Source organism: Hippocampus comes, unplaced genomic scaffold, assembly GCF_001891065.2.
Source record: "Hippocampus comes isolate QL1 unplaced genomic scaffold, H_comes_QL1_v1.1 scaffold22, whole genome shotgun sequence".
Classification (NCBI taxonomy): Eukaryota; Metazoa; Chordata; class Actinopteri; order Syngnathiformes; family Syngnathidae; genus Hippocampus; species Hippocampus comes.
In genome coordinates, this window is record NW_017806175.1 from 7,313,184 (window position 1) to 7,326,700 (window position 13,517).

The 13,517-nt window shown below is 44.1% G+C and overlaps 1 protein-coding gene across 3 annotated transcripts; it reads right to left on the reverse strand.

Moving 5' to 3' along the window:
- Positions 1-34: 34 nt before the first annotated feature.
- On the reverse strand, positions 35-13,006 carry chd1l (chromodomain helicase DNA binding protein 1-like). 3 transcript variants are annotated; one of them, XM_019897071.1, is made up of 26 exons: positions 12,794-13,005; positions 12,575-12,687; positions 12,332-12,438; positions 12,144-12,249; positions 12,048-12,079; positions 11,651-11,732; positions 11,429-11,591; positions 11,060-11,215; positions 10,839-10,928; positions 10,641-10,737; positions 9,991-10,064; positions 9,805-9,915; positions 8,407-8,521; positions 7,970-8,123; positions 7,296-7,491; positions 7,006-7,151; positions 6,673-6,836; positions 4,536-4,738; positions 4,096-4,194; positions 3,858-3,928; positions 3,602-3,716; positions 2,697-2,805; positions 2,060-2,278; positions 1,043-1,124; positions 798-947; positions 35-321 (listed from the first exon to the last, which is right to left on the reverse strand). In XM_019897071.1, the coding sequence occupies exons 1-25, from the start codon at positions 12,885-12,887 to the stop codon at positions 825-827; spliced, it is 3,021 nt and encodes a 1,006-aa protein (XP_019752630.1). In that variant the 5' UTR covers positions 12,888-13,005; the 3' UTR covers positions 35-321; positions 798-824. The 3 variants fall into 3 exon arrangements, 2 of the variants coding, with proteins under 2 accessions (XP_019752630.1, XP_019752631.1); XM_019897072.1 differs by having other exon boundaries at positions 35-395; positions 12,794-12,887; XR_002171354.1 differs by lacking the exons at positions 35-321; positions 798-947 and having other exon boundaries at positions 3,550-3,716; positions 12,794-13,006.
- Between the last annotated feature and the right edge of the window lie 511 nt (positions 13,007-13,517).

A 13,517-nucleotide genomic window follows, 5' to 3' on the forward strand; every position in this document is an offset into this window, starting at 1 on the left:
ACTTTAATATGAATGAAACCTGAACATTTAAATCCTTTTGAAGCATATTTGTTTTATTCCTTATTCCATTCCAACTGTACTTGAAGTGTGTTTGCAGGAGCTGAAGTCAATGTAGATGAACCATTTTGGCTTCATTCACAAAGGAAGTGAGATAAAACCCAATGACACTGGTTGATGCAGAGAGACAAAGATAAAGAAAAGAACAACGCAAAGATCTCCAGTCCTCTCCAGGTGCCGCTCCTGCTTTGGAAACGACTGAACACGAGTGGTCCAAGCGCAGATCCCTGTGGGACTTCTACACATAGCTTCTTGATTACCAATCTGGAGGCAATAAATATGTTTGAAACCCATTTAAGGACCTGGTGGTCCAGTTGCATGAAAAGCCACACTCAAATCTAATAGGACAAGTACAGAAACAAAAACTTCACGCACTAACAGGCCAATGCTCTTTTTCATCACTAATGAGACAATTCAGGGTATCAATATGATATTGACATAAATGCAAGCCATAAAGCATTAATTTGATATCCTGCTATGGTGGAAGGCTACTCTTGAAATATTCTCAGTACAACTGTCTTTTTTTAATGGAAATCAGAGAAACGTTTTTGAAGTATATCTGTAGGAGCAACTGCAAGCCCAAAGCAAAACACATTTTTGTCATTCTATGCACTTGAAGCCAGCGTAATCAATCACTTTGACAGGTGGAGGCAACCTGGTGCCGTTCGTCTACAAACATGAAAGGGTCTACAGGTATACCCAGACAGACATTGACGAGTTAATTCATTTATTACGCTCACCTTTAGGTAAAACACGCACAAGTGTTGTTATGTAAGCACGTGTGTGAAGCGTGCGCTGTGGACTCGTCTCTGTTTTGAGAAGCAGGCCTCCAGCCAGTCCTTGCGCACAGGCACGGCCCGATCGTAGCGTCGCGTCAGCTCACGCAGCTCCTGCTTTCGCACACAGCAAAACCAAGAACGCCCTAAATGATCACCTTTAACATCAATCCGTTGTCAGAGATACTAAAGATTCCCCGTGGGGTAACCTGAGAGTGGACTTCGTGCTCCACCTCCGCGACGATGTGCGTCACCTCGCCGCTCATCACCTCCTCTTCGTCGCCGTCGTAAGTGCACCGCAGCTAAGGAAATCTTGAGCTGCAAATTCGTAAATATAAACGTACCCGAAAGTCGAGACGACGCAGTAGAGCGAGCGGGAAAAAGAGAGCAAATGTAGAACGATCAATTTTGATCCTAAGGATGCGAGCAGTAGTTCACGTTATTTCCGAAGTAATTAATTTTATTCCAGTGTGTGCCCAGTGCCGCCATTTTGTGTGTACAATTGTTAAGATGGCGAAGTTAAGTCCGTGTCATAACTACGAGTTATGTGCTTAGTTAGCATTCTATGCTAAGTTTGGTGCTACGTTAGCTTCGCTATGACTACTCTCTCCGTAAGTAAGTAGGCTTAATAAGTTATCGTAGTGATTTTTGTTTAGTGAGCCACTATTTATTTATTACGAGCAGAATCAGAATAACATTTATTTGCCAGGTGTGCAAGAAACACACAAGAAATTTACTTGGCGGGACGCTGTAAAGCAAGCTTAAGTTATGCCGCCGCTGCAGTGTGAGTAATGCAATATTTTATATTTAATACTATTTCGTTGTTTTTAAACACCATTTTCCACGTATTGAATGTTACGCGACGTTTTGGGGAGAATTTTTAGAGTTTAATATTTTCAAAATGTATTTCAATGGCCTCCAAACACTGAGCGTTGAATATATTATGAATAAGTTGTTTAAATATATTGGTCCATCTTCTGATTGGATTGGTGATCTGTTGTCGTTTTTTAATCACTAACTGCTGATTGTGTAAAGCTTTTTTTTTTTTTTTTTTTTTACAAAAACTGGCACTTCTAAGTTGTCAAATGCTGATTGCCTCACATCTGCCCAAATGACACAAACCAAAATAGAAAAAACTAAAGTGCACAGTGACATTTGGGACAGCCTGTAATATTTCCAGTGTGGGTTGTTTTTTTTTTCTGCACAGATGCGATTATCAAGGATATGTGATGAGGTAGCGGGCCAGTCTCTTCCTGTCCGTTGCCGTCAGGTTGTAGAAAAACACACGGATTCCCCTCATGAAACTCGGCAGCTCAGAGGAGGTCCGGGGGGAGGACGGGCCTGCCTGCTGTGCGTTTGCGGTCGAGCTGTGCGCCTGCGCTTCCGTGGAGGAAGCCGAAGAGGTGGCGGGGGGGTCGGCCGTGTTTTTGCGACTGTGATAGTATCTGTCAGCTGGGTTCAGGGAAGGAGGACGTCCAAAGGGGCGTTAATGGTAGATGATGTTTATGATACACCGTTGAGGTGGGGTGGAAATGTTTTGAGAATTTTCAAAGTTGGAAACTTCCCATGGGAATGAACAGGAATTTACTCAAGTGAAGGTTGTTTTGATAAGGAACTGTAGTTGGAGAAAATTAAAATGAACAACAAAATGAAGCACAAAAAATAATTAAGTCTAGGCAAAACTACAGACTAAAAATGATTAAGCAAGAATTCAAATTTGCAAGGGGAAAAAGTAAAAAAAAGAAAAATCTTATTTTTAGAATTGTGTAAGGCCACTCCCTGAAGATATGACACTGAACTACAGATGTGCTCACGTGCGCTGCAAGGTTGCCACATGCAACCCAAAAAAGACAAAAAGGATACATGAATGTGGGGATGCCTCTGGAAGCCAGATGTTTCCTGATCAGGCGCTCCGTGCCGTACCAGTTGAAGCCCTTGGTGGCGTGGCCGATGCGAGGCAGGTGCACGCTCGCTTGAGGATGCAGAGAAAGCGGAAAAGGGAAATTCTCAACAAGCGTTCCCATCATTTGTATAGTCCTCGCTCCTATTGAAGTCTCAGCCAGCTGTGTGATCTTGGAGCCCGCATTCCACTGTAGCCACAAAGGCACCGCGGCAGTGACGTGGGGGGTGGGGGGGGGGCCCTTTGTCGGCAAAGTAGATAACAATTCACGATTGCTGAAGAGACCGCCAATTCTAAACCAAAGTGATACTCACCTACTGTAACATACCAAACGACAATAAAACAGGAGATTACAAAGAACTGAACACTAAATGTTAAGAAAACCACAATCTACCATGACAGCCGTCTCAGGGTTTAAGCGAGTTCATAGATCAGATCCTCGTATAGAGACCAGCGAATTGTGGGGGCGTGGGGGGGGGGGGGGGGGGAAGAATGTCCCAGCATATCCCGTCAGTCGAGTCTAACCGTGAATACAACAAACTGCTGTGACGGCGACAACAAGACGTTACTCAAACACGCACTGTGTGAAACTATAAGCCGTGCCAAGCCAACAAGTTATTTTCAGAACTAAGTCTACTGTGCTCGTAAAAAAATTTTTCTTCAACAAATAAAACACTGTCTTGTAAAAAATAATACAATTCTCTTTCTTGGAGAAAGGAAGACCAACTTGAAAAGAATGTGCCGTATCTGACAGGTGCGGCTGTTTTGGAACTGCTGCATAAATATAGAGATTTTTTTTTTGTATGATCTGGGTACCTAATGAAGTGTCTGACTGAGTGCGTTTGTATTTCCGAGGATGCATTTCCACCTTTATTCCGTTTGGCGGCGGCATGAATCTTCCTCAGGCCTTGGTCGAGCGCCGTGAGGAAGATGCCCGACAACTTGTTGTCTCGGTCTCGCTGCTGCGCGACAACGAGGGCCAGCTGAGGAGGATGTTCAAAAGCCAACTCAATGCAAATATGTGACAGACGCCGCTGGCTGTATCACAATGGAAATCAGGGGAGGAAGTCGCGCACGCCCTCGCACGCCCTCGCACGCGCAGCGAGCAGATGCTCGAAACCTACGTGATCATTCCCGTCCAGTCGGGACTGTTTGTCATCGATGGGAAAAAACAGCACGCTACCGAGATCCAAGTCTATGGGGAATGGGGAAAAAAAATAATAAATCAATAGCTTTTACAGGTCGTCTATAGAGGGAGGTTGAAGGATGCACGTTGAAGAATTTTGGCAGCTTCCAGTTTTGTTACAATTCTGGTTCGACCTCCGCCGTTATCCCAAAGAAAATCTTTTATTTCTCTCTTACCTTTCATCTCTCCCGCCAGCTCGTACTGCCGCCGAGGTTCATCCGAGCGCACCTCCAGCGCGGTGAACAAGCCTCCCTTACCCCACCAGCCCGAGTCATCTGATAGCAACACAAAGCGGAGTAAGTCAGTCAGTTTATCTTACGCATTTATTTTCAAGGCACCATGTTTTTTTTTTTTTTTTAAGGTTTCATTTGAGGGAGGGAGAAAAAAAAGACGATGAGGTGATAATGCAGTGACGACGACGCCCCCCCGTTCAACATCAATGCAACTTGGAATGAAACTGAGATGGACACCCCGCTGATAATCGACTTTTGAAAAGCAATGCAAAAGCTAATCTCACCTCGACGGGCGCAACCGCAATGTAGCGGAGAGGGAGCGAACGCGCTCACGTCATGTTTGGGGTGGGGTCGGGGGAACGCAAAGGGTGGTTGGTACATACCGACGCAGTGGACAATGATGGCGTCCCCACGCGCGGCATGAGGATGCGTCACGTCTCCCAGGACGTAGTGGATGGCTCCGCTCTCCGAGTCGGCCGAGGTCACGCTGCTGCCGTCGTCGTCCTCCTCATCTTCTTCATCTTCCTCGCTGTCCGCAGACTTCAGGCAGCGAGATCGGTAACCGCACGACGCCCACCAGGCCATCCTGCGTGCAAAGACGGCGTTGATTACAAGACAGAAGAAGCGCAACAGTCCACTAAATTGGTGCTTTCCCAGGTAGCGTTTGCTGAGGGGAAAGAGCCCGTTTTGCTTCATCGGTACAAAATTACAGTATTTACTTGCGGCGAAAGCCTCTGCATCATGGATTTTGATGGCCCTTGCTTTAGCCATTCAGAACAGATGAGAAGCTTCCCAAAAAGTTGGAAGCAATCGTCCAAAATTAAGATTCAGTGGAAGTGGTTGAGTCCAACCTTTGAGAACTGGTTCATTACGTTGAACTGTTCACTTCAGAACCGTTCATCGTTCACGCCTCTGCTATACAGTGGTACCTCTACTTACGAAATTAATTGGTTCTGGAAAAAATTTCTTAACTAGAAAATGTAAGTAGAGACGCGTTTTCCATGTAAATGTCCTAATCCATTCCAAGCCCCCCAAAAATTCTGACATAAAGGTTTTCTAAAGCATAAAAATGCATCAAAATATATAACAAATAACTAGATTATTGCACAATAAATGAGAGTTGTGCATCATGTTTGCTTTTTTCGGCTTTTAACAATCCTTTGAAAATGTCCAAGGCAAACATTAGCATAGTGAGCGATCGCCCGACTGGTGAACACTTTTTCTGGGTGATTCACATTTACGTAAAACGATCAGAACGCCTCATGGCCCGAGGGGTGAATGACGAGGACGCTGCATAGACACATACGGTAGCGGTCCGTCTTAGCCAATAGGATGCCAGGATGGTGTTCGCTAATAGCCAATGGCAGAGCAGCTATGAGTATGTTGCGTTCAGGAAACTCGGAGCTGCGAGTAGCAGCCCATGCTGTATTTTTACCTTTCGTATCTTTCAAAATATCTTTTGTAACAGGCAATATTTTTCTGTTGAGGCGTTTCGTAGCTTGGAAATTTCGTATGAAGAGACGTTCGTAAGTAGAGGGTACCCACTGTATTGTGGATTTCTCAACTGTATTTATAGAGCACTTTAAAACGTGTGTCAAACTTAATTTTTGTCACCGGCCACAGTGTAGTTAACGGGCCGTTATAACTGAATTTTGTGAAACCAAATAAATGTTTAATCACCACATATTACATACACAGCATACAACAAATTTGATGGAAACCTAATTTTGAAATCAGAAGTCAAGAATAATTACTTGTTTAAACATTTTTTACCTAAATGTAATAAAGGGGTTGGGAACGAGAAAATGCTTCAATTATACAACAATAAATAATAAAACAATAAATTAATAACAAAGCCAGTAGAAAGCACAAAAACAGTAAAACTAAAAAAAAAAATAAAAAATCAAGTCTGAAGGATTGTTTTTCATTGGGGTTTACTAGGATTGATCTGTCAGCCGATTTTATCTGTTTTTAAATCTGCAAAAACCAGCGATATATTTTCCAATTTGTTTATCGGTCGTCGGAATTTATCGCTTGGCCCATAGTTTTTACAGTCAACAAATCTTCAGCAGAGGACCACCATTGAGAACAACAAGGAGAGGCGGAGAAGGTCCCCAACTATTGTAACCTCCGGTTAATAGTCTCTGCTCTCACAGGGCAGAGAGAATATATGCCTGTGAGTATTTTTTTGGTATGTGCTGCTACACCGTGGAAAAGTAGGAAATGTTTGAAGGTTAATAATTATTGTATCGTCTAGCTAAGCTCATTTCCGTTAGCCTGTCTATGGCATTTTTCAGTGTACCTTAGCGTTGACCGAGCAAACGTGCTCTGCGAAAATGTAAGATTTTGTGTTGAAATATTTTGTGCTGTCAACACTCCAAGTAACAGAAGCTACATTTAGTTTGTGCACTCGCTTTTCATGACATCTGTTCGGTGGTGTGTCATAAGATTTTTGCGGGGGACATGGAAAAATGCGCGTCGGCTCAAAAAAAGGTTGGGAAACACTGTGCGGTCTTTTACTTTTTCTTGTACTTGTGTTCCTCCTGCTTCTTCTTGGCCTCCGCCTGGTATTTGGCCCGCTTGGCCGCCGCCTCCTGACGCTTCCGTTGCCGCATCTCCAGCTCCCCCTGGGTGAGAGGGCGCCGCTTCCTCGTTGGGAAGATGAGCCCCGCTGCCGGCGACACCTGCAAGAACGTACGGCAGTGGTTCGACAGGTGCTGTCGAAAAAAACGGAATTTCCAGACACGTTGCATTCCCGGTACTTGAAGTATCACGTATGTTCACGCCCTAAATCAAAGTTAGGGATTCGGAGTGGTACCGAGTGGTCTATTCGAACGAGAAAGGAAGTCATACGTCGGTTTTGTTCCGCAGACTTCGACCTTCGGCGCCGGCGTTCTGCTGCTCGGCCGGCTGTTCATCCAGCAGGCGCTGGAAGGTCGTCCGGTCCTCCGAGCTGGGGTCCTTGCTGTAGTCTTTGCCCTCGAAGCAGTACATGTGGTCTGCGAGGACAATAATATACGGCAGGAGATACTTTACACGCCAAACCGAGGTCAGGCATTCGTGAGTTTATGGAGCTTAAAAATCGGTGATATGACAAGAGGCGCAAATCGCAACGTTGAGAAAGTTCCACAGTGGAAACATACTCTGCCTGTCAGATTCCAAGTCGCCGTCGTCGTCGTCCTCTCGCAAGGAAGAAGGTTCTTCGCCGGCCTCGTCTTGGTCGTCCGTCCAACAACCGTCGCGGGAGGCGCCGAGAATTTTTTCCACTTTCACGTCCTGGATGGAGCTCTCGCCGGAGGAGAGCAGCTTGTCCACACCAAACTTCAAGATCTCACCGAGCTAAAGGGAAGGCAAATTTAAGACAGAGATAAAAGAAGAAATTTCACCTTCCTTCTCTAAATCTGCCCACCAGAAAGGTGCAATATAAACTCAATATTGTGTAACAGCATTCAAAGAGATTTTGGAATATTTGATGTAAATTTTAAAACATTTTGCTTCCGGAAACCACATTTATGAGAGAATATCACAATATTTTGCCCTATTTTCATTCTTAATGCCAAATTGGACATTTTAAGACTACGCAACTTAAAAACTTTTTTTTTTCCTAAAACCTGATCATCACTGCGAATAGCGCAAATGACAATTTTCCTCATTTGTCTTTTGGGTGATCATGATTCAGCCCTACGAACTTTTGACTCACGACATAAAGAGTCAATGCAAAAAGGTTTTTCATCGCGTCTCAGCACAAACAGGATGTGAGGTGCCTGTCATTGAAATACAAGGAAAAGAGATGGGGTTGGGGGCGGGGGTTGCTCACATGCAGTCCCGCCGCCGCAGACTGCGCTCGCTCCAGCAGAGAGAAGCGGCCCTCTTCGATCACCGCGTTGGTGAGCTCCAGCTTGGAGACGGCACGCGAGTACATGATCTCCTCCACCGTGTCTCTGGCCAGCAGGCGGATGACCTTCACCGGCCTGCAATCGGGATTTCGAAAATTAAAAACAAGATACGCAACAAAGATTAAAAAAAAAAAAAAAAAAAATTCAGGTACTGATTGATCTGTTGCAGCTTAATCATTATTGGTGCACGAAAGGGTTAAAGAGCCCGTAGACTCGATTCAGATTTGTTTGTAAATACATTTTGCTTACATGTTAGAAGCTAATAGCGAAATACGTGCAAAGATGGAGAATGACCGCCCCCCTCCCCCACGCAAAAATATAATAATAAATAATCCTAAATGATGTCATTGATGGGCACCTGTGCTGGCCAATCCGGTGGCAGCGTGCGGCTGCCTGCAAGTCATTTTGAGGGTTGAAGTCGCTGTCCATGAAAATGACGGTGTCGGCGGCTGTGAGGTTCATGCCGACGCCTCCTGTACACACACACACACACACACACACACACACACACACACACACACACACACACAAATAATTGATAAATGAAATACAAGTGTCGTGTACAAAAAAAATGTATATATATTTTAAACAAAAAAAATAAATGTGGTTTTATAAAAATATGAAAGAACAATACTGCACCCTTACATTTAAATTTAGGAAAAATATGGAGAGATTGGGAGTCGTTTATCAGATGAAATAGAAAAGTTCCTTTTACTTGAACATAATCTCATAAACAGAAAAATCGGAGAAACCGATCACTTCGCAGAGGTCTCCATTTTTTTTTTCCAGAGCTGTCTACATCACACGACTAAGATTTAGCAGCAGAACTTACCTCACTATCAGACGCATTGATCTACATTTATAAACGCAATTCAATTACTGGTTCCATGAAACTGTGTTTACAGATTGCCAACTGTCTATTCTCTTCATTTCTCTTGTCTGTACCGCTTCCAAGACGGGGATGTGGATATTGGCTCTTTCATCCAATAAGATGTCGAGATCTGTGTTGCCACACGAATCGACTCTCCCCAGCGCCTTGACAATCCGTGTCATGTCAACTGTGTTAGCAATGGGACCGTTTCACTAGCCAATCACATTCGATGATATCAGTATTTTCCCGTCACAATTTGTTTTCATTTTTGACTGTCTTAAGATTTTAAAAATAAATAAATAAATTTCGGCAAATCAGACAAGCGATTAAAAAAAACATGTTTAAAGTTATTTGGACAGTCACACCAATATTTTCACTTTTAGTGCAAGTTAATATCAGCACCAAATATCAACTATTGGCATCCTTGACGACTAGTCTGTGTTCGTATTAGCCCTGAAGAAAACAGTCCATCTATATTTTATAGACAGCATCCCTGGTGAGTATACAGTACGACGTATTTTATTTTTCATTTGCTGCGGAACGTTTACGTGGTACCCTAGCATGCTCTTTAGATTGCATTTTGATATAGTTTGTATAATTGCGATGGGATAGCGGTGGTGCGAGGCTAATGCTAGCATAAAAAAAATATATACACGAAACAAAGTCAGCCTCCCTATTGACTATTGGGCAAGTGACAGGAAGTGGCTGCGCTTCACACGGCGCGATGGCCTTGTTTTCATCGGTGAGCATCATCCTGCCGCAGCTCTTATCTGCTGTCATCAGGCCTTCGCTTTCCTCTCTCTGTCGTTCTCTCGCACGCGGCGCTGACAAGCACACGTTTTAGCTGATGATGCGAGATGCGAAGAGCGCGCGAGTTCACCTCACCTGCTTTGGTGCTTAGCAGGAAGACAAAAATGTCCGTGCTGCTGAAGTTCTTCACTGCCAGGTTGCGTTCTTCGCCGCGGACCGAGCCGTCCAGGCGCTCGTAGCTGAACCCTGCGGGGCGGGGGGAGTAGTTCGGTTTTTGTGCGGTCACAATGTGAGACACACCTGCTGGTTAAGAGCGCTGACCTCTGTACTCCATGTAGTCCTGAAGAATGTCCAGCATCCTGGTCATCTGAGAGAAGAGCAGAACACGATGGCCGCTAGAAGAGAGAAGAATTTTTAAAAAATAAATTAATGTTTGAAGGGATCCAATTGAAATAGGAAGCCGATTAAAATGCTTCTAAAATAGAAGTTTGTGAAAATGTACAGGAATAAAATCGTCCACCAGTTCATTAGTCCCTAAATTAATGTTTAATCATTTAATGGATTTGTCATATATTAACATTTTTCTTTTTTTTTTAATTTAATGCATTTAGAAACATCATAGAAATCACGTTATAGGGTCTTTAAATACAGTACATTTTCCTTTATTTACTGTCATTTTATGTAATTGCATTAAAAAAATAAACTTCACTTATCACTTTTTATTTTTAATTGATTTTAATTACTTTTTTAATGCTGATTTAATTAATGGTCAAATTATTTAATTGATTATATTTATCTCATGACATTCATATCATAACATTTATATTGAGTGAATGGAATTTTCCATTCGTTTCACTGAGTGCGCATCGGCTTTTGTTACGTATTTCAAGACATTTTCCTGGATTTAAATTTCTATCAAAAGTCGAGCGTTCCACTGCGGTCCACTCGGCGGTGGCAACAAAGTCACATACTCTTGCTGTAGGTAGGCCAGAATGCTGTCAAGGAGGCAGAGTTTGCCGCTGGCTTCGATCAGATGTTCCCCCATTTCAAACGGCTCGGGCTCAACTCCTGGGCAAAGATGAAATTAAAAAAAAAAATAAAAAATAAACATTGAATCCCCCAACCAGAACCTTGGATGTGGCACCTGAATCGAGGCTGAAGTTCCTTACCATCAAACAGATACGGGTGGTCCACGCACTTCCTCAGCTGAATCAAGATGTTCAGCAGACGGGTCTTGTTTTGCTCGCTGCCAAAAGCCTCTGAGAGCACATCGTTAACAAAGGAGTGAGAAGCATGCAGATGTGACAGGCACATCACCTCAGACAAATTGTTCCGTTCGCTGCTCTTGTGCGGGATTCTCTGTGTGAAATGGACTGGAAAGGACTCTCACCGACATCCTTCATCAGGAGGGCTTTGTAGTATTTCTTCTGCAGCGCCGACATGCCGTGGTACACCACCAGTTCCGTCTTTTTGGGCAGGTCCACCGCCACCTCCGACTTGACCCGGCGGAGCAAGAAGGGCTCCAGAATGCTCTGGAGTTCGGCAGCTGGGTGGGGCGACACACAACATCTGACATTCACGCTTGTATGTAAAACGTTTTTTTTTCCCCTCATTATTTCATAACAAGAGTGGCAATGTAACAATGCGTACTTTAACACTGACGTGAAGTTGAAACCAATGAACATGCTTCAACCAAGTTTAAAAACCTGATATCAAGGAGTAATAAGGAATCATAATTTAATTGACGATGACATCATACCAAGTGCGGGTCGACTGCGCACATCGATGTAAGACTGGGCGAAGCCGTCGGCGTCGTCCTCCGAGAAGATGGCGGGCTGGATGAAACTTAGCAAGGAGTAAAGCTCCTGTAGATTGTTCTGGATGGGCGTGCCAGTCAGCAGAACCCGGAAGTCCACTGAGAACTAGACAGGAAGTCATTAGCGGGAGCAATAATGAAGACGATGGTGGTGCCAGCCAGTACCTCCATCAGGGTCTTGCGCAGCAAAGAGTTCTGGTTCTTGAGCCGGTGAGCCTCGTCTACGACCAGAACCTTCCACTTAAACCTGCAGGGAGGGCGCCAACAGCGAAACGTTATGAAAAGCAATTCCAATTCCATGATTCCGAAGCTCATTGGCCGCGAGGGAATGAATAATTACTGTTCCAAGCAGATGAAATAACAACAGAGCACGGTCTCCCTCTAGTGGGAGGTTGGTGAATTACAGTGTTTATAAACATGTCAGCGAGCACGGGCGCTATCTAGCGGAGAAGTTGGTGAATTACAGTTTTCATGAACTTGACAGCTTAGCTATGGGATGACTATGGAAGCAATTTAATGACTATTTTAAATACGACAATTTAATTTTTGAGAAGACACTCACCGTCTCAGGAAGGAAGCATCTTTGAGGCAGAGCTGAAAAGCAGATGATTTTTAAAAATAGAAAAATAAACACACATGCTCGTCCATGCTCACACACCTCGTATGTGGTGAGCAGGACAAGGAAGTCCTGCGTGTCCCCTTGGATCTCAACCCGTCTGTCTTTATCTCCCTTGTAGCACAGCACAGTCAAAGATGGCGAGAAACTGCGGGAAAAAAAAAAACAGATGCTGAGACTTTTACAAGCGAACATGATTATTTTATGTTACGGGACTTGAACATGTGTACCGTTCCAACTCACTCCTCCAATTCTCCATGACGGATAGCGGGCTAAGAACCAAAAACGGACCTTTGACATCAAGAGCGCCCGCCATGTACACCAACAGGCTGATGGTCTGAAGGGACAAAAACATAACATGGACACACCCACAATACAGTATTGTGGATCACACAATGTGTGGACCACATCTCAGAATACGATTAAAAAATAGATTAAACCCAATATGGATGAACATGTTCATTGTCTCAAACCTGACAAGTTTTGCCCAAGCCCATCTCATCTCCCAGGATGCATCCCTGCTGATTTTTCAGGCACTGAGTCAGCCACTGGACGCCATGTAACTGGTAAGGCCTCAGCTGGATCCCTGTTTGAAGGCCAAAAGACTCAATGACACAAAGTCCATGTTAGCTTCCCGACGAATGGATAAACTCATTGAAACTTCACGTTGAGTGTTGCGTTCTAAAAGTTACCCTTCAGACCCCAACGCTGCAAGTCACTCTGAGTCAAAGTCGTCTTCTTTTTGACGGGCACGCTGTTTTTAATCGTAAGCAGTAATTCTTTCATGTTTCCACACCGGAGGGACCAAAACAAAACAAAAACTACTGTAGTGTACAGAAGTGCGTTCTCAGTACCATGTCCCGACTAGTCGGTCAAACACTTCCGCCTTCATCACGTGGTGCAGGAAGTTATTCAAAACTTCCCGCGACAATTGAAAAGTTTAGGTTTAAACCACAACGATGCATTTTTCAGCGAGCCAAAGCCCCCCTATTTTGTTATTTTGACATCCGAGCTGACAAACAATTAGGTCATGTTCCCAAATCAGGTGTGATATACAAAAATGAAAAACACAGACGAGACTGCCAAACACTTCCGCCTTTGTCACGTGACTCGGAAAGTCTGAACTGGCTTGCTCCATACGAAAAGTCACAAACTGCAAAACTGAGTTTTGTTTTTGGTGGCCGTGTTTTTTCGTTGTTTTTTTTTTTTTTACGTTGAACAATTCCGTCATGTTTCAATAAAAAAGAGCTGGGGAAAAAAAGAAATATAGACGCTTGGGGTTTAGCAAGTGTGTTTATAACGAGAGGAAAATCTCCCCAGTCAGCAAAATTGGTCTGGCCCAGCTCTGGCGCGGACACGGCACGACACTCGGCCCACATACCGCAATGAATGACGGTCCTGCAGTGGCCCGGGTCC